Source organism: Cladophialophora immunda (genome assembly GCF_000835495.1).
Source record: "Cladophialophora immunda strain CBS 83496 unplaced genomic scaffold supercont1.2, whole genome shotgun sequence".
NCBI classification, from domain to species: domain Eukaryota; kingdom Fungi; phylum Ascomycota; class Eurotiomycetes; order Chaetothyriales; family Herpotrichiellaceae; genus Cladophialophora; species Cladophialophora immunda.
The window spans coordinates 5748507-5771437 of record NW_015622542.1 but is presented as its reverse complement, the minus strand read 5'-3'; the positions used below and the strand labels follow the sequence as shown (position 1 = coordinate 5771437).

Below are 22931 nucleotides of genomic sequence, written 5' to 3'. Positions count from 1 at the left end.
TTTATTATTATGTTTAGCGGCGCTGTAAATTTCGGGACAGCCAACAGTAGAAGCCTCACGATAGATTTGGTTTCGAAAGAGAGATATTCGGTTACTGTTGTCAGCTCCTATAAAGACTTCCAAGGGACGGAATCAGGTAAGTTTGCCGACACACGTGATTGGCACGTGTTGGTGACGTGGCCAGGAATCGCTTACGGCGTAGTCACAACCAGACATTACAGAGACTCTCTGGCCACGAAACCCCCTTCTGACCAACATCTCATATGACCTGAGTCCTTCTATCTCGCCAGCCTTTTGCTCTGTGTGCTTTCAGGCCTCGACATTCGTTCTCAGACACCCTGAACGCATCCCACGTGGCTAAATAGCGACAACCATATCCGCAACAACATGGCAATCATCCAATCTCTTATTCACTCACACACCAAAATCTTCTGGGCGTGTATTAAGTTCTGCGCCGATGTCGTTATACTCTGCCTCCCCAGCAAGAAGCTCCGGAGACTGACCGAAGAGCTAGCCAGGCTCAGCCAGAGACCTTCCCCGACTCATGTCGAAGCCTTGATGAAACGCATGAACGAAGCCAAGTCACTCGCTGAGTACGAGAATTGCACCATCGACCTAGATAACTTACAAGGACACGAGACTTGGAAGAGGGAGAAGGAGTCCATCGAACCAGGATACAACCCCAACGTAATCGAGACCCAGGTTAAGCTACTGCAAAAGGCCGTTATATTTGGAGACCTTAGCTCAATGCAATACCTACTGAGAACAGGCCTTAGTCGCGACTTAGGTGGCATGAATATGCCAGGTTTATATCAACATTCTTGGTTCGGAACTAAACTTCTAATAGATGGTTACATCAACACCGTCCTGGAGACTATCGAAACGTTTAGCAATATAATTTGTCGACAAAGGGCCTGCACTGCAGATCTTCGAAGTTATCAGCGATCACTAGAAGATACACTTATAGACTTTGGCCGATCGGCATTGACTTTATCTGGCGGAGCGTCACTCTGTATGAAACATATTGGCGTTGTCAAGACTCTATGGGAAGCAGCACTACTCCCTAGGATCATTTCTGGAACCTCGTTAGGAAGTTTCGTGGCAGGCATCGTGGGAAGTACAACAGAGGAGCAGATGGATGAGGTTCTCGACCGTCTCCCATTTTCTGACTTGGCTATCTTTGACCCTCCGGGCACTGGTAAACTTGGATGGGTTATTCAACGAGTCCGCACTTTACTTTCCTCTGGAGTCTTTTTCGAAACGAAAAATCTGAAGAAAGTGGCAAGGTCGTGGCTTGGCGACATCACTTTTCGCGAAGCTCATAACAAGACCGGCTATATCCTCAATATCTGCATCTCAAGCACCGATAGTGCTGAGCCACAGCTATTGAACTTCATAACAGCACCAGATGTGTACATCTGGTCAGCAATCTGCGCTTCCTGCGCTGTACCTGGTATCTTCTCGCCTGTCAACATTTACGAGAAAGATCCTATCACGAAGGAAGAGAAGTTATGGATACAAAATATTCAGAAGACTTTCGTGGGATCTACCGATCATGATATACCTATGAGGAAGCTATCAGAAATGTTCAACGCCAAGCTTTTCATTATATCTCAGGTCAATCCGTATATACGAGCTTTTCTCGAACCCGAAGAGCAGTTTCGAGGCAGACAGCCTAAGACTCTTATCACCCCTCAGAACTATCTCCAGGCTACCAAAGTATTTTTACAGCGCGAAATCGTTCACCGCGCACAACAGGCAGTTAAAATTGGCTTTCCGCAGAAATGGTTTTGGTGGGCTCCGATATTTAGCCAACGGTATACCGATGGTATCAATATTTGGCCAGAAATCAAATCGAGCGAATACTTACATATGATGATGAACCCGAGCCCGGAGTTCATACTTGATGCCATGATTGCCGGGGAACGTGCAATATGGCCGAGGATGTGTCGCATCAAGAACTGTGTGGCCATAGAGCTTTCTTTGGTACAGGCTATTGACATTCTGAAAGATAGAGTAAACTTTGGCCCTGAAGCAAGGGCGGCTCGCATGGTTTGACCCCATTCGCTTGAGCGATGGCCCAAGTGATGTCAGCGTTCGAATTGAGACTGGTTGTGGACCGATTACCCCGGTCTGCCGGTCCGCTTTAGTGAGATACCATTATTCTCCCAGCATGGTGCTTGTTGAACTGTGGCTCCTGCAATCATTGGTTGTGCTGTCGTGCTTTCTTGGTTGCTTCTTCGGATGCGAACGTGACCTCGGGTTGGTCTACTTGTCCAATGCTATATTGATCTTCCCTTTGAGCCGGGGAGGTTGGCTGTAGGTCGTCAGTTGCAAATAGGTCAAGGATACTGGCGGATCGCAATAAAGACTGGTGTCTGCGACACTGATCTGTGCGTGTAGCGGTCCACTGGGGAAGGACTGTCGTTATCAAATGGTGTAGGAAATGATTCCTGGGGCCTCTAACTGCTATTTGGGCTCAGCTTAGTGTGATTTTGACCTGCTAATTAGCATCCCTTTCATCATCTCCATCAGCATCTGGTCTTCACCTTGAGCGCGGCAATTCTCGTCTCACTCTGCTTTGGTTAGGGCCTTCAAGGAGTGGCCCAGTATTGGCTCTCCCGGAGACGAAGGGGTGTCAACTTCCCATCTTCTAAGGCCTAAAATTGCGCCGAGCCTCGAAAAAGGTCTTTTATAAACAATCTAATATCCCTATTCCTACATCTGTTACCACCTCCCATTGCTAGTGCCATCTCCTGTCTCATATCTCCTGTCACATGAATACCTATTGCACCGCCGATGTCGCTGCCGCTAGTGATGTTCCAACAGCTCCCTATTTGGTGGTTGTGGCCTGGTTTGCGTGTCATTTTCCAGGGCGGGCTCAGAAGGATCGTCGGTGAAGCCCCCTTCTGCCTCTTGGGATACGCCTCGTGGCCAGCAATGACGATGTCTGGCCACATGTATCTACGTCCGCTATCCCGATCTCGTACAGTAGCCTCACTTTTTTGGCCAACGAGAATGACATATCGTCGTCTTCATCTTTCGAGTCCACACCAGTCCTCCCAGTTTCCAGTAGCAGCCTCTTCACCTCCTCGTACCCGCACTCTATAGCTAATGATAGTGGAGTCTGACCGTATACATCTTCCAAGTTTATATCCGCTTTCCCGATCTCGAGTAGTAACCTTACTACCGCCTCCCGTCCACTTTTCACTGCAAGCCATAACGGTGTCCGACCATACACTGCCTTTGAGTTAACGTTCACCTTCCTAGTCTCTAGTAGTAGTCTCACTACCTCCTCGTGACCGCTCTCTGCGGCTAGTCCTAGTGCTGTCTGATCCATGTTATCTTCAGAGTTCACGTCCGCCTTCCCGGTATCGAGGAGTAGCTTTACCACGGCCACATGCCCATATTTGGCCGCTAACGATAGCGGCGTTCGACCATACTCAGACTTTGAGTTGATATTCACCTTTCCGGTCTTGAGTAGTAGCATCACCAGCTCCTTGCGTCCACTTTTCGCGGCTAATGATAGCGGCGTCCGAACATATTCATCCTTCGAGTCCACATCTACCTTCTCGGTTTTCAGTAGTAGGCTCACTACTGCCTTGTGTCCATTTTCCACAGCTAAGGACAACGGTGTCTGATGATAGTTATTCTTCAAGTCTGCGTCTGCCTTCTCAGTCTCCAGTAGTAGCCTCACCACGTTCTCATGTCCATTTTTTGCAGCTAACGATAGCGGCGTATGACCCCAGGTATCCGTCGAATTTATACCTACCTTTCCTGTCTCAAGTAATAACTTCACCACTGCCTTATGGCCCCTACCTGCGGCTAAGAACAGCGATATCTGACCTAAGTTATCCTTAGAGCTCACGTCCGCCTTCCCGATCTTGAGTAGTTGCTTCACTACCGCCTCGTGCCCGTTGCTCGCTGCCCACCATAGTGGCGTTCGACCGTACTCAGAGTCTTTAGAGTCTGTGTCCGCCTTCCCAGTCCCCAGTAGCAGCTTCATAACGGCCCCGTACCCACATCTCGCTGCCCTCAATAACAGCGTCTGATCGCGAGTATCCTTCAAGCCCATACTCGCCAATCCGGTTCCCACCAGTAGGCCCACGACCGCGTCGAGCCCGCAATACGATGCTATAGTAATGGGGCTTCCAGATTTGGGAAACTGATGTGCATGAAGCGCATATATAGCGGACCAAGTCTTGTATTGTCTTGCTCCTGTCTCGCAAAGTCCCCGTGCCAATCCTGCTTCTGCCTCCTCGCTCTGTATAGCAGCCAGGCGAAAATGAGCGGTCCAATTACGGGCAGAATAGTTGAGTAGCTTTGTAAGACTAGTCCCAGCAAAATCTGAGGTGAGATACCAAATACATCTTTCCGCGAGTATTCTGTTTGACTCTCTTGGCTGAAGTGAATGCATCCATGTAAGTGAGCTGTGCTGAGAGTTAAGCAGAGAAGAGGCATTCAATAAGTTCAAAGAATCGTCTCGAACCAAGAACTCCTTCGTGGTTTGGTGCAGTAAGTATATTTTCTCATCGATCACCACAAAGAGGCCACAGAGATCTGGAAGGGAGCGTCGAAATCGCTCTTTTGGCTCTAGTTCCCAAATAACGTCGTCGTAAGATTTGTGAGGCCCTTTGATTGCCATCATCAGTGATAGCTCGTCTAATGATAGTGGCCTCGTTGCGGCAACAACGATATGCAAAAGCGTCCTAGCTATTTCCTGGTTCAAGCTTCTGTCTAGGATTCTGTTGTAAGCTTCCTCAAGGGTTTGAGGTATTTGACGTATGACTTTTCGGATATGCCCTCTCGTAAAGCCTGGAGTTTTCTCGATTCCATCTAGTGTAAGATTGACCCAGAGATAGGTGCGATTAGGAACAAGTGTTAGCTGATCTCGTAAAAATTGACATTCCTCTTGTTCCAGTGACTGATTTGCGCCGATAGCCTGAATTCTGTCTTGAATTACAAGATCAATCTCTCGTGATATCTTCTCAACTTCAACCTGGTCCTCACCGCCGAGATGAATAATAGGAGTGTGGTTTCTCAACTCTCGGAATTCACGCCGTATATGATCATATGGCCTGCTGGTTAACAGCATCTTTAAACGGAGCCTTTTCGGGTCAGCGGCGGAGAGATGTTTTAGGGCGTGGATAAGCTGAGACCGGTCGCTATCCTGGCACTCGTCTAAGGCGTCTAGAATACAGACAATCTCTCCAGCCTTCTGATCGGTTGCGACGGTAATAAGCGTACTCCATAATTCGCGAAATGATCGGAGGAAATTATCCCCATCAACATCATATCTGTCAAGGATCGAGTCCTGTAAAAGGTGTGGTTTTGCTAGGAAAAGCTGGCGTAATATTGCACAGAGGGCATTCACTGCGCTTTTTTGGTCCGTAAAATCATCTTTGAAAAAGAAATAGCAGGTAGTCTGTTCGATGGTTGTTGGGAAGATGTGGTCGACCAGGTATTTTGCTAAAACCGATTTCCCGCAACCTGGATCTGCGGACACCCATAGAAGGCTTGGCCCTTGATCGCTTTTCCAGTTTTGGAAAATAGAATGATGAATGAACCATTCACATGTGCCTGCTATGCGCTCACGATTCCTGTCTTTGCGATCTGCGTAAGGACAGGTGTAGAGAGTCCGAAGAAACTGTTTCGTCTCCCTATCTCGTTCCTCCATAGTTCGTAACGCCATTGCTGTATTAGCTCTTACCACCGAGAGAACTTCCTTTGCATACGCCGCTGCCGTTCCGGCCGCGTATGCTTGCCACTTCTTGCTTTTATGCGAGTCGGCGTAGTCGCAAATGCCTCGGATGACGAGGCAGGGGAAGCTGTTCATTAGACCTGCTGCCTCCATCTCGAAGCATAGAACTCCTCCCAACTCTGCGCTAACTTTATCTCTTTCAATGGCGTCTCTCATAACTTGATTCCCTGACGCTATTGTCCCGTAATGAACCACAGCCCTTTGTTCCCGCGGCTGTCGAGTTACTGACTTTTCTTTACTGCATTGTCCGCATGCCGCTCCCCCTACATGGTTGTAGTTTGCTTCGAATAAAACGTCTGGTCCAGCAGTATCGCGTGCAAAGACCGGTAAGCAATCAAGCTTAGACAAATATTCTGATAGTTTGCATTTCCCTCTAATATAGTTGGCCCGAAGACTAGCGATGGCGTTAAGGAGAAGAGTTGGCGGATTATTTAGGAAGCTCGTCCGTTCGAATCCACTGGGCGTAGCCTTCCCAAAGTCATATTGTACCACTCCGCCGTGTCTCTTTTGCGGCTTGCTAACTACCACATCCCCAAGCCGTATATCTGCCTCGTCGCTTGGAACGCCTCCTCCAATGCCTACCATTAGGCCAAACCGGAGTGACCTGAAGGCCGATTTCATCTGGACGGCGACCGTCGCAGCTGAGTTCGTGCCGGGTTGGCCTTCCGGTAGGCAAGCGATGACGACATTGTGTCCACACATTTTCCCAAGTGAATAAATGTTCGTGTCATTAGCGTCGTGGTCGAAGGCTTCGTGCTCTTCGTCGAGCATCTCTTTCGCCGCGGCGAGTTCGATGGGGAGCGCGCACACCCATCCTACTGTGTAATCTTCACGATGATGGTCGCGTTGATTCGCCATCTAGGTGGGATTCGCATGAGATTGAAGGTCTTCTCGAGAGGTTTGGATCCGGCCGAGTCAAAAAATGGGTGCCTGTATCAGAGAGCGCAGGTCTCTGATACAAGCCTCGCTGATGCTCTGGCCACGTCACCAACACGTGCAAGTCACGTGTGTAGGTAAACCTACCTAATTCTGTTCCTAGGAAGTCTTAATAGAAGTTAATCCTGTTTCGCTTCGCTCGACAGCTGTACGGGGGCAAAATTTTCAAAAAGCCGCCGAGTTGATTGGCTACGTAGGATAAGCTCATCCGATTGGTCAACCTCTCTGATAGTCACGTGGTACCAACCTATCTAACTAATCACATAGTAGACTTGAATTCAGCGTGGTTTGCGATACCGTATCGATAAGCCCGATACAATACCTAGTATAAATTGTATAGTATCAGTATTATAATAATACTCTTAGCATCTCACAACTAGTGCTAATCTAGGACTAGCGTATCTATATCTAGACTAGCGTGTAAATACTCTCTGAATTCTCACCTCCACTTGATGGCGTACTCTTTCGTTTTAGCCCCCAAACGCTTCTACTAAAGGATTATGATACTACTAATACTAGTAATACTTGCTAATACTAGTATTATTATGATACCTTTCGAAACCCGAGGTATGGAAAATCACCCTGCCCAGGATTTGTCCCTGATTTGCAGACTCTTCTCGCTGAAACTGACCTCAACAAAATCCGGTCCGCCCTTGCGCCCTTGATATACCGGTGCGCACTTTTTCGGACCCACCCGCAACGAAACACCTCACAATCCTGAGGTTTCTACCTCCGTTTTCTGGAGGGGATTCACTAACTGTACTGCAGGCACAAGGGGGCCAGAGGGCCCTAGTTTGGCACTCGGCGATTGGGTCAAACCTGCCTCTCAGCTAGGTTGGTTCGTGAACACCTCAATCCACGCGACAGAGTTGTTCCTAAACTACTTCAGACCCTATAACTATAAGCACATGAAATGTTGAGCGTTGACTTGAGAATCTTCATCCGCTGTCTTCTGCACCCACACCATCGCGTCGTTTGCGCCACAGTCATGCCTTGTGATGTGCTTTCAGTATGCTTCGGCAGGAGGCTCCTTCATTTCCTTCTAGCCTTGCGACTTTGGGTATCTGTTCTTCTACCTCATATAGAAAGAACGATTGTTTTCCCTTCTTCTGGGTTACTCAGGGAGACCTCATAACTCAAGGAGACTATCAAGAGTTGAATAGTGCTGGCTCGCCCGAATCCCGAAGCTGGAGTTTAGGCTGATTGGGCATTAGATCGTCTCGCATTGATTCCAAACTATGATCATTAGCTTGAGCACGTTGTGAACCTCGCAGTAGCTTACCCCTTGAAGACTTCGGAATAGTAGCCTTCCACGATAGGGGGCACATGTGACGAAGTCGACCCCTCTTGTTCGTCCAGTTCAAAGACTGTCCATGAGTTGGCCCGGGTCCTGGTATTTCGCAAACAGTATTCCACCGCTCTCCCATACCGAAACCCCTATGCGCTCCTTAACCTTACCTATCCATTCTGCTAGGAACTTGACTTGTTCAAAGTTCGGCTCGGACCGGTATACGGGCCGGTCGAGAGGAGTGCCGAGAGCGATTTCAACGAGCAGAACTCCTATAAATGCAATTTGACCTAATTTAGATATCAAGTTTGTTGGATTCTTGACGAATTCCATGAAAGACATAGTTTCGACGGGTAGCACGAATTCGAGCCTTCTCTCCCCAATCTTCATGTAAAGTAGTCGGTCGCTGTTCAGGTTAGACAACCATAGAGTCCCTAATAGGAAGAGGCCAGCTTCCGCGATGCTGTATGCTATCTAGACTTTTTCGGCAAGAGAAAATTGACTGCGCGAGACCCCGGGATCTTCGTCCCCAAGAAGGAGCTTCGAATGGCTAGACATCCGGACGGAACCCTCGACGAAATTTGGTCGCACGAGGAAAAGGGCTGTTTCCTCCTCCAGATGGCACCGCACATAGTAGATCCCTGTGGCTAATGCTCGTCGAAGTCGGGAAATTAACAAGTCCACGTCTTCCATATCGTCAAAGGGGACAATGGTGATAGTTTCGTTGGGGGTGCTGTCGATTCTCATCACATATTCGATGACGAGTTCCATTGTCGCATCTCGCTTAGAAGATGGATCCACAAAGATGTGAAGATGCAAGTTTCGAGAGTCACTGTCGAACATGCCCATTTTCAGCCTCAACGCATGGGCAGAATGATTGAAGAACTGGTGGAGCGCAAGGAGCGGCTTTCTGGCGAGCTCAACTTCGTCCAGAGCCTGAGGACCTGAGTATCTGATCTGGCTTGAATTGGGCATGATTGACCGTTGCTGCTGCCGAAAATAATATTCAGACGCAGTCTGTAAAACTTCCAGACGTTCGTTCAGTTCGTCCGATATGTTCCTGACCTTTTCTTGCACATATTCCACAACGCCCTTTCTCCTAAAGTAATGTTTCTATCATCGGACTCACACCGAGTGGGACAAAAGTCTGCTTGTGAGAACTTCTTCCAGGCGCTGTGATGTTTCAAGAACACGTTCTAAGAATGAATATATCGCCCTCATTCCATCCGTGCCCCAGAGCGCTTCGAAAAAGACTGGCTGAAACAACAGCATAGGTCGAGTCAGTGCTCTCCCACGATGCTCTCTAGTTGAGAAATCTATTAAGAGCAGCCCTCAAATGTAGAACAGAGTGGTCGACATTTCCTTCGGAGGCCGTGAATGCAGTCTTCGGCCGTTGGCGGGCCCGTCGAAGAGTGTTGTCAATCTGGGAGGTAATTTCCGAGATGGGATGCCCATTTGGCAGTCCGGTCGCCATGATTACTTGCACACCATCAGGGCGTCATCTATATTAAGAAGAATTTTTTTTGTGGTCACGCCTGATGTCCCAAGGGATGCAAAGAACGCGAGCAAGTGTCCGGTGACGCCAAGGAGGGGCACAGGCGGGACAGCTCAGCGGTTCTAACGATTCAGACCAGTAGCGAGCACCTCGCTTTCGTATCCACCCTGAGCAGCCTCAGCCTCAGCCTGAGGTTGTTGGATGCCACGGGCATTCTCATGGTCCCCGTATCCGGGGAAACCCTAAGATGGCGCACTCGCCGGGGCGTCGCCTTCAGGCTGAATCTGCACCCGTGACCTCTGGGGAAAGCTCCTGTCATGGGATGTGTGTCGTATTAACAGCGAGCTAAAGGATTGGCGGGCCAAGTCTTTGTCAGAGGAGAGGGCTGCTAGCCCTCCTTCAAAAGCAATTTGCCAGCCTCAGGACGCCCTCTTGGCCTTCAATACTCTTAACTAAACTCTCTCTGGAGCTCATATTTCCCTAAATTGAAAGCAAAGCCCGTAAAGCAGGCAAACCCATGGAGACCGCGGCATCGGCTCCTGCTCCTATGCAGCCACCAGACACCCACGATTACAATCCACTTGCGATAGCGATGGAAAGCAATCCTAGATTCGCCATGTTTAAGCGATTCGGATCTTTGGCCGTGCTTAACCTGATACAACTCCAGAAAGAGCTAGAGAAACGGAAGTGCATAATCGAAGGCAAGAACAGCTCTGAGGAAAAGAATCAAGCCCTCGAGGACAGCCGTAGTCTTCTGGTGGAGTACTGGGTGTATTGCCTCCTCTGGCTTTATCGACCCGAGCTGATTGAATACAGACCAATTGCTCACCCAGGCGGCAAAGGTAACGCACATGAGTTCTCCCAGCCGCAACGACTGGGACGCATTGAGAAACTTAGAAAAGAGTCAGCGTCCCCCCATGCCATGTGAGACGCCATCAGCCCATCTGGCGTACGTCGCTCTCGAGAGCCCGGAGTCACGAGGAGGCTCTGATATTGGGAGCTGGTTATCTCCCTGGTTGGCGCGCATGTACTGGAAGGTGACTGGCTACCGACTTCAGATTGTGCCTACAGTAACGGATCTTCCGACCCACATGATCAACGATGCTGACGTCTTCAGGACACTGAGAGAGATACAGGAGTAAGAATAGTCGTTCAAGATGATTTCACGGACCAAATAAAGAGGCGCACGGCATGGGTATATGGCCTGGCAGCATCCGTCGTGGCTGCTCTCGTGCCGTCTTTGACAATCCTGTGGCTGTACAACGCGCAAAGAACCATGACGCGCATCTGGATCACCATGGGCTTGACCACGCTGATCGGCGTAGTACTCAGAGTGGTTACAAAAGCACACGTGTCCGAGATTTTTGGCATCACGGCTGCGTAAGTCTCTTGCCGTTCAGCTTGTATCGACACTAGCTGACAACGTGAGAAAGATTCGCCGCTGTGGAGGTGGTGTTTATTGGCAGCGCAAACGGCAATTCCACCGCCGCATGAAGGTGATTCGACCCTAGCCGGGAGTCTCTAGCCTTGTGCCATGTTTGGATCTCGGGTATGAATGAGAAATATCGAGAAGGATGAAGTGAGGCAAGGGACAACGATGGATTGCAACGAGTTTGGCTGGCACGGAAAATTGACCTTTCAGGTTGCGGCTGTATGATCCACCGTAGCGCTAAGGTTAGTCTGCTTCACCGTAGCGCAATATCCCATTCAGCGGACCATCCCTCGCCAACGGCACCCATCCGTCGGACCCAGCGCCAGTAAATGGGAGTGAGCAACCTATATAACTAGGGGACTCGGTTGAACCCGTCAAGTAGATGTAGCAGGGCATCCTCTTAGGGATCCCACCTTTCACCAGGACCGAAACGGGCCATCTTGGAAGTCTGGTCGGGTAAAGTCACCACAAGGCTGAGTGTACGCTAACATAGGCGTGGAACGAGATCAGAGCCTAGTACAAGCATCAACAGTATATAGAGGGAGCATGAGTGACTCTAGTCAACAGAATAAATAGACATTATCGAAGATGGAAAAAGCTAACACTACAGCAGAATCGTTGCACAACGGACTCTTGGGAGAATCACTCCTGAAATAAACCCACTCAGACCACGGTACTTAGACCTGCGCGTGCATAAAACGCTTCCATGAGATGGCCCGGCTCTGTTTCGAAAGAATCCTCGCAGTCCGGACACGGGCAGACGGCGCGGTAAATATTCCCCTTGAACTTCGCAATGGCCGACCTGGTCAGACAGAGAGGGCAGCGGTACTCCAGCTCAAAAATGCTCGGGTGTTCTTCCGCACGGGCACCCAGCTCTTCTTGGACCCGACGATCATACTCTCTCCGTTCTTCGTCGAGGTAGCTCTCCGAAGCATAGTCTGTTCTGGATATAACCATGTCTCCATAGTTCTGATCGAGAAAGACTTTAGTTCGGCCTCTGAAGTCGATTTTCAGCGATTCGATGATTCGTTCTTCGTAGATATTGAACTTGACCACGCCCAGGACCATGAATCCAGATGTCAATGGCTTCTCCATCATAAAAGTTTGATAGAAAGAGCCATGCGAAAGTTACAATGACTCAACAACCCTTAGTCCAGTGTTTTTCGATATGTTCGCATTGCCCTGAGCGGATCATCAAGTTCTGGCGTGCAGGAGTTACCTATACCTTGTAGTAGCTTCATATATCATTGCGCGATTTTGTAGGTATTAACCTACCTGAAGCAATCATCGAACGTAGGTTGTTCAGGTGACATCCTGTCCTGGCGAAAGACACAGTGGTTGCCGGCCATGGTCAAAAATGGAGCCCGCATGAGTAAGTAGCATTGTTCCCCGGTTCCCCACATTTATGATAACCTATTCCCGGCCCCTACGGAACGGAAGTCTGACTTCTCTCGGGCTTTGGCTGTGCCCAAATTGGAGAACACTAATAGCATGCAATGTTCTCGTCACACAGTGCGTCGTGTGTACAAGAGTATTAACACGACGGGTCCATGGGAGGATAGTAAGTACAATGATTTCCACTATCCGTTGGCTCGAGATACAAGCCCGTGTTCGATAATTGGGTTGACTGACTGAACAGCACTGTCGTTCTTCGGTTTTGATGGATCAGCAGTATTCATGCTATCATATCGTCTTCATTCACCTTCTGGCTACGGAGTTCCTTGGGTGTTTCCACCAGGCATAGATACCTCGTATTCCCTCTTGGTCTTGCCGAAATGTGGGATAAGCCTCTGCATATTTGGTTTCGAAGATAGCTGGGACTCAGCGCTTTGCCCCACTCCTTCGGCTTCGAGTCCGCTTCCAGGCTGATGTGCACTGTCACTCAATGAGCGTTTACGGAGGATGCCTTTAGAGTGCAGCAAAGTCTTGCGATGCTCCGACTTGTTCGCGCCGTCGTCCTGCGTCGGACGGATCTGGGGCTCTGTGTTGGGCTGTGGTTGGTGCGCATTCGAAGAGTTCTGTCCTTGATCTACGACTGAAGCTGGGCTTTCATTGCTGCGATCTATTGTGATATTCTGAGTCGCTGTATGTGAATCGAAGACTTGTACAACCTCCTCTGCTGGTCCATGTATCTGAGATGAAGTCAGCTTCTTGTTCTTGAAACGTTCGACTTCCTCAGCTACTGTAATGAGTCTGAAACGACCTACTCACCCCAGGTTCCAAGCTTCTGCGGTGGAGGATTTTGTCAAGCATCTTTCGCTGATATCGGGTCGATCTTGCATTGTGATAAGGGCAAGAACGATCAATCCTGGTGACCTGAACAGGAGACAACAGGGGAGACTCGGCCTTACATTATGAGTAGTACTGCTGGTCTATCATTTAACAGAGCGCTGGCCAGCTGAAAGACAACGGGAGGCGGCTCAGGCGGCTGTGCAGTTACAGTACCATGCTAGCAGTGCTCCACAACTTTTGATCAAATCTCAATATCATGTGAGATCGCCATATTTGTGACGTAGTTTTTCACAAATCTACATTACCACCAGGCTCATCATGTCAAAAATATAGGTACTAGTAGGTTTCAAACAGTACTGAATCGTTCTGCCCGGTCGATCCGAGGTAAACTAGTCGCCTGCCAACAAGGCTCTCACCGAGTACTGCACCACTATTAGTAGTGTCCCGAAGATGACGTCTAACTATGATCCATTTTATTGGAGTCTGAGGGACTTTTGGACGATCAATTTGAATCACCAGAGTATATGTTACAGCATGCAGTCGCGTATTAAAATCCTTCCCTCTCTTCTTCCCTCTCTTCTTCCCTCTCTTCTTCCCTCTCTTCTTCCGAGACCAGAGGACTTAACAGCACAGAAGCTAGTAGACCATAAAAGTCATCATAAGTTAGTGCAAGATATAAGCATCAAGATGCAGCAGACAAAGGAAAACGAGAAGAGACGGCCTATCCAAAAGAGAGCGCGGAGTACCCTTCATTACCTCAAGTTCCGGAGGGACTACCGAGCTGATCTACCTCTCATTGTTTCCCGGTTCACAGGTTATCGACCGCCAGACGCTGAGCCTCCATATGAGCCTTTGCCATTTCCGCCGTTTACATGGTTGGAGAAAATCCCACTCCGGCTTGAAGTCTGGTTTTTTGGTTGGATTGGCGCTTTCGGTGGTATCCTTCTCATCGAGGCAATCATGTCGACCAGCACCGCTTTTCGCGACATCTATCACACGCCTACCATCATCACGTCTTTTGGTGCGTCCGCCGTTCTGCTTTTTGGAGTCATCGAGTCCCCAGTAGCGCAGCCGCGAAATTTTGTCTTGGGTCACTTCATCTCGGCCCTTATAGGAACCGCTATTACCAGGCTGTGGGTTTTGAACGCGAGTTATCAAGGATACCTGGAGAATACGGATTTTCACCCATCGACTTTTATCAACGGAGGACTCTCCATGGCAACTTCACTCCTTGCCATGCTGATCACGGGAACGGCTCATCCTCCGTAAGTGGTCTCCGAAGAGGCACCAAAGGACACACATTGACTATTGCGCAGCGCCGGTGCTACGGGTCTCAACGCTGCGGTTCAATCGGACGTGGTCACGCTATCATGGCGATACTTACCCACCATTCTAGCCTCATCCCTCATTATGCTTGGATGGGCTGTAATCATCAATAATGTCGGACGTCGTCGGTATCCGCTTCATTGGTGGGCCCCTGGTGCAACATTCGTTTGCATTGAAGAGGATTCAGAGCTGGAAAAGGCGGAAGAAGGAGAGATTGAACGTGAAGAGATGGAGGAGGGTGATCTCGAGCGAGAAAGTACTGCTGCTAGTGAAGGGCTATCTCAGGATGGTGAAAAACTTGGAGATGTAAAGCACCGTCCTTCGAGAAGGATGAGGCGTGCAAGCATTGAGACAGAACCAGCGTCTTTGCAAAGCGCGTTAGATGCAAGTCCGGGAGAGTTTTCGAACCGTCGGCTGAGTTCCAGTCGGGAGCGGTATCGGTTGGACTAGAGGATTAATCGGAAGGAACAAGTTTGACTGGAATGATCCGACTGCTGATGGAGGTTCGTATTAAGAGGCATCGATTTCCTATTTTGTTGGGGTCTTTGAGACTGCATCAAGTTCTACCAAATGCTTTAGCCTTCTATAAGATCAAGCTCAGGCAGAGTACGCCCAGGAGGTGAATACTGCCAAAGAATTTTGGCAGCTCTTGACAGAGTCGCTGTTGATGATTGCTGTGGGCTGCAGTCGTCAAACACGGTGTCCGTTAACCGTAGACGCTTCGCTCACCGCATTGGCGACGAGGTAATCCGGTGCAATTTCAACCACGGCATGGGACGCTCGCTAGGCATAGTAGGGGTGGCTGTGACTCAGGTAAGTTAGCGATGCAGGTTTATCCACATCTCATCCTGACGGATCCGAAATGTAACCATTTGTAACAATCAAGCACCGATATCGAGCGAAGTTGCGAAGAACTCCTAGGACTATCTTCGTTCTGTACCGCCAGAGCGATCCCTCTCACTTGCCACTGCATACCATACAATCAGGAACAAAGGCGTGATCTTTGTGTTGTTCCTGCCCTCTCACGCCATAGTCTTTGTGAGCTCGAACCATTTCAAGTCATTGCCCCAGAGCTTGGGGCACGGTGGTGTTCAGAGGAGACGCGGCGAAGTTCCTGGGACTGCCTTCTCATTTCCCGAGTAAGCTCCTTCGCGAGCGCGAGATTCTCTTCGAGAGTGTGATGGCGAACGAGAATATCTTCCTCTCCATCCTCAGCATCAATGTCTTCACCCCGTGAACTTCGTTCAAAATTTTCCTCCAGACTGTGGTGGCGATAGACTTCAGAATCGTCTCGATTCTCAATAGGCGGAGGCATTGCGAGTTCACTTAACCCTCCGAAAGGGTCGGATTGACGCTGATGTTTCGACGGCTGAGAAGATCGGTCCAATTTGAAAAAAGCACGGAGTTTCTTCCACATGATTCTGCTTCTTACGTCTTTTCCTTGTTTCGAAAAAAATTCTTTGTTAAGAACTGAAGGTCGGAATAATGCTCGAACGGAAGATATCTTTACCTAAGTCTATAACCACTACTGGTGTTTCGACTTTGCTCGACTTCGAGGAAAGAAACCTTCCCACCTGATCATCCTGGGAAACCTTCTCACATGATAAGTGCATGAGAATGTTCCGCGCGGTCCGGGTGGCCAGCTCCGACAGATGAACTCGCCTGACTCGTGACTTTCTGTGGAGCCACCGTTCTCTACCTAGGTATGGCACAAGATCGTTTGAAAGTGAAATTCGTCGTGCTCTCTTACCCAGCTTTTAACTGCTAAATTTGTACTCTCTCAATTGATATGAGTAAGATACATCCGGATCGTAATACTCCTAGAGCGGTGGGCACTCCCAACTCGTTGGAATATCGGTTATATCTCGAGATTAATGGATTACCCGTTTCGATTTGGCACGACATACCGTTGTGTGGTGATGATGACGAACAGGTCTTGAACATGGTAGTAGAGATAACCCGGTGATCCAACGCGAAGTTCGAGGTATATATTAGAGAGAAATTGGTGGCCCAAGCAAAGCACATAGTGACATAGATATGTGAATCAGCCACCGACAGTCATGAGGAAATTTTTCCAGGAATGAAGCCTTCAACCCGATAAAGCAGGACTTCCAGGATGGCAGAGCCCGCTGCGTAATAAACTTGTTTCCTTATAAAGGCTACATCTGGAACTATGGTGCTCTTCCAGGAGTAAGTACCGGCCTCTCCAGCGCGGCATCTGCAGAGTTCGAGTCATTGACGCCTCCAGATCCCTCTCACGTACATCCAGACACCAAGCGTCCGGGCGATAACGATCCTCTTGATGCCCTTGAAATCTGCGAAGAAATTGCCTATACGGCCAGGTCAAGCTTGTAAAGGTTCTTGGGGTAATGGCTCTCCCGGACGAAGGTGCGACAGATTGGAAAGTCATCGTTATCGATATCAACGATCCTTGCGCCAGCGAGGTAAACGGCATCGCAGATATACAACAGCATTTTCCGGGTCTCCTGGAGGCGACCCGAGACTGGTTCAAGTTATACAAGGTTCCAGACGGCAAGAAGCCCCATAAGGTTGCCTTTAATGGAGAGTTTAGAAATCAAAAGTGGGTTTCTTCCTTTGAAGACATCGAGGAGCCCTTTGTTCTATCGTGCCCGACACCCCCACAAAAGCAAAAAAGCATCCGACGAGGCCCCAGTTACGCCATGTCAATAGTCCAGGAATGCCAAAAAGCATGGAAAAGATTGATTGATGTCAAGACATCTTCAGGTGACATAAGCGTTGTCAGGGGAGACGAAAACCACAGATTTTCTAGTTTCGCCAATCCTGCAGGAGACGGTGGACCTCGATCGACGGACGAGAATTTGGATAAAAGGTTCTTCCTTAAGTTTTAAATTGCGTATTCCGGCTCAAATTTCTATCTCAGACACATATACCATGCCGGCTTCTATGAACGCTGCCCAGAAGAATGCATAACATCCTAAATCTATCAAAGATATGATGGTTGAGTCCTCACCAGGTTCTGAATTCGACTGATTTCAAAGTTTGTGGAAGAATTATGCCAGTTTAGCCTGGGAATAGGCATACCGAAACAACTCTCCAGCGTAAGAAGAGCCGACTTTCTGTACCTACAATCTCTCCTCGATATCCTTTAGCCGGTTGTACTTAGCCACCCTCTCGCCGCGACATAGTGCACCAGCCTTCAAATGGCCACAGCCAATACCCAATATAAGATCGGCGATGGAGTCGTCTATCGTTTCCCCAGAGTGATGAGACACGAAGACGGCCCAGCCAAGTTTATACGCCCTCTTTGTCGCTACGAGAGACTCACTGACTATACCGATCTAGTTGACCTTCAAGAGTAGGGAGTCGCACGCGTCAGCTTCCGCGGCTTTCTCGATACGTATGAGGTTGGTCGCCAGGAGATCAATGCCCACCAACTCGATATTATCGATCTTTGAAACTACATGAAAATGTTTCCATGACTCCCAATCGTCTTACGCAAAAGGGTCTTCCAATAAGACAGCTGGATATTTGTCGACGTGACTCCTATATAGATCTACCAGTTCCGTACTGCTGATTTTCCTTGGCTAGTCAGACTTGAAGCCCAAGTCGTAGTGTCCGTCGCCAAAGAATTCCGATGGGCCGGATCAATGCCGATTTTGATCTTCCCTTCATAACCGGAGCCCTTAACGGCGGACATTATCAGATCCAATACTTCGGTAGGTTAAGTTATAGGCGGCGCAAAACCCCCTTCATCGCCAATACCAATAGCTGCTTTGCCGAACTTTTTGATGATGATTGATTTCAATGTCTGATACACTTCGCTTACCCATTGGCTGCCTTGAGTGATGGAATTAGCACTAGTTAGGTTTTGGTAACGCCTCAATCGTTGGTGGAACGAGATCTGTCTGAGGCGCAACATGTGACTTGTGCAAATCCTCGCGATATCTCTCGACGAAGACGAAAATCCTCAACTCTGTTTGCGCCACAGATTATTATCGAGATCCCAGGCTTCTAGGAGATATTGCACCCTATCACAGTCACAGATCTGATCGATATGATTGAGCCTCAACAGGCACATAATTGAAGAAATTGCATTACGAAGGACTATCTGAAAGGTTGAGGTTCTGTTGCGTTGAACCATGTCTCAAGTGGCACGATCCCGTGCCAAGAGATCAGTTCCCAAGTACTAGTCTAGTGCCAAGGGACCAGGTCCGTGACACACCCATTCTCGCCAATATACTGTGGGCACCCGCCTCGGGAGGGGGCCATCATACTGACAACATGGTCTGGACACTGCCAGGTTACGCTTTCCATGCTCACCAGTGATCAGAGGGTCGGGTGACTTCTTAGTGATCCTCTTGGGCAGGTTGTAATTGTCTTAAATGATCATTTCAAGTGAAATGAAACAGTGTCCGTTATTCTAGTCTCGAACTTCAGAGACTCTGAACAATTGTATAAAGATTACATAACGAATATAATATGTGCGCCAGATTTCTCTCTCTCTGTATGTAGGAGCGAAGGATTCTCAGAACGGATCAAAGCCAAACACCCATCGCAAGGGTCGTCGTCATTCTGATCCCTTGGGCAACCTAAGTGAGGTGACAATGCCGCCGCCCGTTGGAAATCGAGACGACGCTCCAGTCTACCGCCATCACATCTTGGAACAGAATGTCCGGTGCAATTCAGGACGCGAAGATCCGGACGCAGAAGGTGAAAACGAAGACGTGCTTGTGCGCCACCACAGTTTGGAAGACAACGTTGAGCTTGCGAAAGAGCTTTACGCCGAGGTGAGGCGCCAGTCTTTGGAGCTTAAGCGCAAGTCGGAGGACCTTTCACATCGGTCCGAGCAGCTTGAGCATGTGAGACCTCCATCCAAGGACCAAAACAATCCGAGAAAAGACCAAAAAATAAGAGGTCATCGAACAGGGTGCTTTCTTGGAAAGGTGCCTTTTTGGAGGTGTCCAGGGGTGTATTTTACTGGGTCGACTACATTTGACCTGCATGTATATTAGTATTGAATAAATTGTAGTGCGTCATACTCAAAACTATGAAAAACCATTCTAGTTCTGACTTCCTTCCTTTGATCAGGTGCATTTTTCATTATCAGGCTAGACGAGTCTAGGGTTTCGGTCCGATGACAATAGCTGGCTCATCCAAGGCATGATGTTCGTAGCTGCGCATTATGTATCAGCAGGTGTCCCTAGACTTGAGGCATTTTAATTCGAGCAATCGTACCTCAGAACTGCAATTCCCCCAGTATCGATCAGCAACCGGACGCCATCTTGGAGGGGACGCCCTGTCCATCTGACTGCAATCGCCGATAGAATGTGTCCATGAGCGACACACACTATGTCTGACGCCTCGCCATTGGCTCCACCAGCTTGTTTTGCCTTGATCGTATCCCTGACCTGCGTCAAGAAGGAATCAACACGTTGGGTGACCTGTTCAGCGGACCTGGGAGAGTTATTAGCCAGGTCACAGCCCATGAAAGCAAAAGCACACATACTCTCCCACTTCGCAACCATCAACGAAAATATTCCAACGTCGTCCATCCTTATCCAAACCTCTTTCTTGTCTCTCCTGCCATACGTCCTGGACTGTCATCCCTTCGTAGTCTCCATAATCCCACTCGCGAAGCTCTTCATTGATACTGAAGAACGCATGGGTTCTGCGATGCTCGAGCCGCGCATCACTTGTAAAGGACAACACCACATTAGAGGGCAGACGATCATTAACGCCAAGATCAAGCAGCTTAACCGTTTGCAAGGCTCGACGTCGAGGCGACGCGTATCTGTTATCATCAGCATATATTCCCAGGCAGACAGACAGAAAACCAAAAGTTACATATGAGCAATTCTCTTCGGGTCAATGAGTTTCCCCTCTCCAACACAAGCGTGGCTTGTCTCCCTGGCCTGCTGCTCTCCTCTTTCTGTCAACAGAACGTCAGTGACGCCAGTGTGGAGTTCTCTCTTGGACCAATCGGTCTCCCCGTGCCGTATGAGGAACACCCGTGGAGGAGCCATTAAGACGATGTAAGCATAGATGCTGCTTCTGACAGCGCTGAGAGATGGCGCCGAGTGATCAAGATCCCGAAATTCCAGAGATAACGCCAACCTATATTCTGGGAAGAAGGCGTCATTCTAGTGTGTGGTGCCACCTTCTCCTTTTGATCTGACCACGTTTGAAAATTCCCGAAAGTTACCCACGGACCGGGCGTGCCGCAGTACCCGTCTCTACTATGTAGCAGAGCCCAAGGCAGCATTGTACACTTGTTTCGTACCCCCTGGGGCACCTAGAAGTTACCCAGCCATGTTAGCCACCCACCTCTGGCGCTCTTGGTCGTAATGGCGGCAGAGAGAGATGAGTGTGCCATTACGGCCTTAGTCAGGGTTGAGGCTGTGCCTTCATCTGAAGGGTGCAGTCCCTGTCGATCTCGTGCGTTTTCGTCGTCTGGAAGGCGCACTCGTATCAAGGTAACTCTCGAGATGACACACGATCACCGCCCGCTCTCTAGACAGGTACAAATCACACTCTAAGCGGATCCCGACGATTCTTGGTTCTACGACATCGAACCCGGCCCGTGCGGCAGCAACGACAAGATGCCTTTTTTGCTTATGGTTTTACAGTAGTACTGTGGTGGTATTGTTTTTGTTTTTGTTAGTGGGAGTGTGACGATTTCGTGGTATTTACTTTATGACGTCGCTGAAAGAAGAGTCGACGGCACGGAGCACTTGCTTGAAGTCCTTGCTGCTAACACTACGTGTTGGAGGGTAGCATGAGCATCTTGAATCGCCAATCTAGATACCCACATATGTACAAGTAATGAGACAAGTCAATCAAAGCGGATGGCAGAGATGGATCCAGCGATATTGCCAAGTCTCGTAAGTCCTTTCGTCACTCGCACCTTTTCGTTCTGTTGATCTGTAATTGCGAACAAGTTCCCTAAACTTATTCTCTCCTACTTCTAAATGACATCATGATAGGTCGTGTGCACAGCAAATGTTGAGAATCTACACGACAAATGGTGCGCAAGAGAGCATTCCAGACGGCGCGCAGCCTGAGCCGTCATGGCTTACGACCCGGAGGAGACCTCGAACCAGGGTATATGCGTCGAGTCCCTCGGTTCAGAGATGTCGTGGACATGGTGATAGTCCAGAATCGTACGCTAGCACTACAAAAGCAGCTACGTGAAGGTATAGACACCGAGGCCTTCGAGCGATATCGTACCAGCGCAGAAGAGGTCAGTCTCAGTCATCTCTACAAAGGCTTGATCTCATTGTCTGACTGAGTTATGAAGCTCAGGGAGATGAAGAATAAGGAACTTCGCAACTTCTACTTAAAACAGAACAGCAAGCTTGACGACTGGTTTGAGGTGGATACGATAGTCCGTGCGATGGCAGCCGATATCATGGACAGTATGGATCCAGATCCCGACAACGATGCACACCGAGAGAGGAGTGGCCGACTCCAAACTGTGGCAGAAAGAGTCGAGCAATTGCTTCCTGATGACCTTCAGATGATGCGAAGAAGGGCAACGCGAAAGGCTAGAAGAGCGATCAGTGTCAACATGGTGGCTAATACCCTATTACTTGTGGCCAAGGGAATTGCGGCTTTGACCTCCTCTTCTTTATCCCTGGTTGCATCTCTCGTCGACTCGGCACTGGACTTTCTATGCACGACTATAGTCTGGAGTACTAACCGGTTAGTGACTTGGAGATTGTTCGCCCTCGAAAGAAGATTTCCAGTCGGTCGACGACGCCTCGAACCGATCGGTATCCTCGTCTTTTCCGTTATCATGATCATATCATTTATCCAAGTCCTTCAGGAGTCGGTCCAAAAGTTACTACCACACAGCCCTCATGAGGTCGCTACGCTTCCAGCTATCGCGATAGGTGCGATAGCATCGAATGTCGTGCTGAAGGGGGTGATTGGCCTAGCTTATATGCGTATCAAGACGACGCAGGTTCAGGCACTGGTCCAAGACTGCAAAACTGACGTATACTTCAACACGCTCTCCTTGATATTTCCTTTGGTTGGAAAGTATACTGGTGTATGGTGGTTCGACCCAGCTGGGGCTACATTGTTAGCACTCTACGTTATTTACGACTGGACTGGCACCTGCTTGGGGATCGCGATAAGGCTGTGTGGGTCATCATGCGACAGCCGTCTACAAAAGAAGCTCACCTACCTTGCTTACCGTTTCTCTCCGCTTGTGGCAGGCTTTAAAAACATTCATGCTTATCATATGGGAGATGGAGTGTGGGCCGAGTTCGACCTCCTGCTAGACGAGCACATTCCAGTTCGTGAAGCACATGACATCGCTCAAACATTACAATACTGTGCAGAGGCTCTACCAGAAGTTGATCGAGCTTTCGTGGCCATCGACTGTAAGTCTTTATTAAGCTCTTTGTGATCTGCTTGCTAACAAGCAAAAGACTCGGCGCAGAATCCTGCTGGCCACTCGATGAGCAGCTTATAG

General features: G+C 49.0%; 11 protein-coding genes across 11 annotated transcripts; 4 read left to right on the top strand and 7 right to left on the bottom strand.

Moving 5' to 3' along the window:
* Nucleotides 1-267: 267 nt before the first annotated feature.
* On the top strand, nt 268-2058 carry PV07_04199 (uncharacterized protein; the record flags this gene model as incomplete). The annotated part of the gene is made up of 1 exon (XM_016390984.1): nt 268-2058. The coding sequence occupies exon 1, from the start codon at nt 388-390 to the stop codon at nt 2056-2058; it is 1671 nt and encodes a 556-aa protein (XP_016252886.1). The 5' UTR covers nt 268-387.
* Nucleotides 2059-2881: 823 nt separating this feature from the next.
* Nucleotides 2882-6619, bottom strand: PV07_04198 (uncharacterized protein; the record flags this gene model as incomplete). The annotated part of the gene is made up of 1 exon (XM_016390983.1): nt 2882-6619. The coding sequence occupies one exon, from the start codon at nt 6617-6619 to the stop codon at nt 2882-2884; it is 3738 nt and encodes a 1245-aa protein (XP_016252885.1).
* A 1226-nt stretch (nt 6620-7845) lies between these two features.
* PV07_04197 (uncharacterized protein) lies at nt 7846-8327 on the bottom strand (the record flags this gene model as incomplete). The annotated part of the gene is made up of 3 exons (XM_016390982.1): nt 7846-7933; nt 7980-8064; nt 8156-8327. 3 exons carry the CDS (start codon nt 8325-8327, stop codon nt 7846-7848), a joined length of 345 nt encoding a protein of 114 aa, XP_016252884.1.
* Nucleotides 8328-8459: 132 nt separating this feature from the next.
* On the bottom strand, nt 8460-8960 carry PV07_04196 (uncharacterized protein; the record flags this gene model as incomplete). Its single annotated transcript, XM_016390981.1, has 1 exon — nt 8460-8960. One exon carries the CDS (start codon nt 8958-8960, stop codon nt 8460-8462), a length of 501 nt encoding a protein of 166 aa, XP_016252883.1.
* A 1037-nt stretch (nt 8961-9997) lies between these two features.
* On the top strand, nt 9998-10974 carry PV07_04195 (uncharacterized protein; the record flags this gene model as incomplete). The annotated part of the gene is made up of 4 exons (XM_016390980.1): nt 9998-10226; nt 10297-10618; nt 10663-10860; nt 10914-10974. 4 exons carry the CDS (start codon nt 9998-10000, stop codon nt 10972-10974), a joined length of 810 nt encoding a protein of 269 aa, XP_016252882.1.
* Nucleotides 10975-11575: 601 nt separating this feature from the next.
* On the bottom strand, nt 11576-12007 carry PV07_04194 (uncharacterized protein; the record flags this gene model as incomplete). Its single annotated transcript, XM_016390979.1, has 1 exon — nt 11576-12007. One exon carries the CDS (start codon nt 12005-12007, stop codon nt 11576-11578), a length of 432 nt encoding a protein of 143 aa, XP_016252881.1.
* Nucleotides 12008-12621: 614 nt separating this feature from the next.
* PV07_04193 (uncharacterized protein) lies at nt 12622-13194 on the bottom strand (the record flags this gene model as incomplete). The annotated part of the gene is given in 2 exon segments (XM_016390978.1): nt 12622-13105; nt 13124-13194. The coding sequence occupies 2 exon segments, from the start codon at nt 13192-13194 to the stop codon at nt 12622-12624; spliced, it is 555 nt and encodes a 184-aa protein (XP_016252880.1).
* A 2330-nt stretch (nt 13195-15524) lies between these two features.
* PV07_04192 (uncharacterized protein) lies at nt 15525-16009 on the bottom strand (the record flags this gene model as incomplete). The annotated part of the gene is made up of 1 exon (XM_016390977.1): nt 15525-16009. Exon 1 carries the CDS (start codon nt 15885-15887, stop codon nt 15525-15527), a length of 363 nt encoding a protein of 120 aa, XP_016252879.1. The 5' UTR covers nt 15888-16009.
* An 830-nt stretch (nt 16010-16839) lies between these two features.
* PV07_04191 (uncharacterized protein) lies at nt 16840-17340 on the top strand (the record flags this gene model as incomplete). The annotated part of the gene is made up of 1 exon (XM_016390976.1): nt 16840-17340. One exon carries the CDS (start codon nt 16840-16842, stop codon nt 17338-17340), a length of 501 nt encoding a protein of 166 aa, XP_016252878.1.
* Nucleotides 17341-19456: 2116 nt separating this feature from the next.
* On the bottom strand, nt 19457-20522 carry PV07_04190 (uncharacterized protein). The gene is made up of 4 exons (XM_016390975.1): nt 20297-20522; nt 19959-20243; nt 19688-19906; nt 19457-19625 (listed from the first exon to the last, which is right to left on the bottom strand). The coding sequence occupies exons 1-4, from the start codon at nt 20473-20475 to the stop codon at nt 19571-19573; spliced, it is 738 nt and encodes a 245-aa protein (XP_016252877.1). The 5' UTR covers nt 20476-20522; the 3' UTR covers nt 19457-19570.
* A 951-nt stretch (nt 20523-21473) lies between these two features.
* Nucleotides 21474-22931, top strand: PV07_04189 (uncharacterized protein; the record flags this gene model as incomplete). Its single annotated transcript, XM_016390974.1, has 3 exons — nt 21474-21692; nt 21750-22839; nt 22888-22931. The coding sequence occupies 3 exons, from the start codon at nt 21474-21476 to the stop codon at nt 22929-22931; spliced, it is 1353 nt and encodes a 450-aa protein (XP_016252876.1).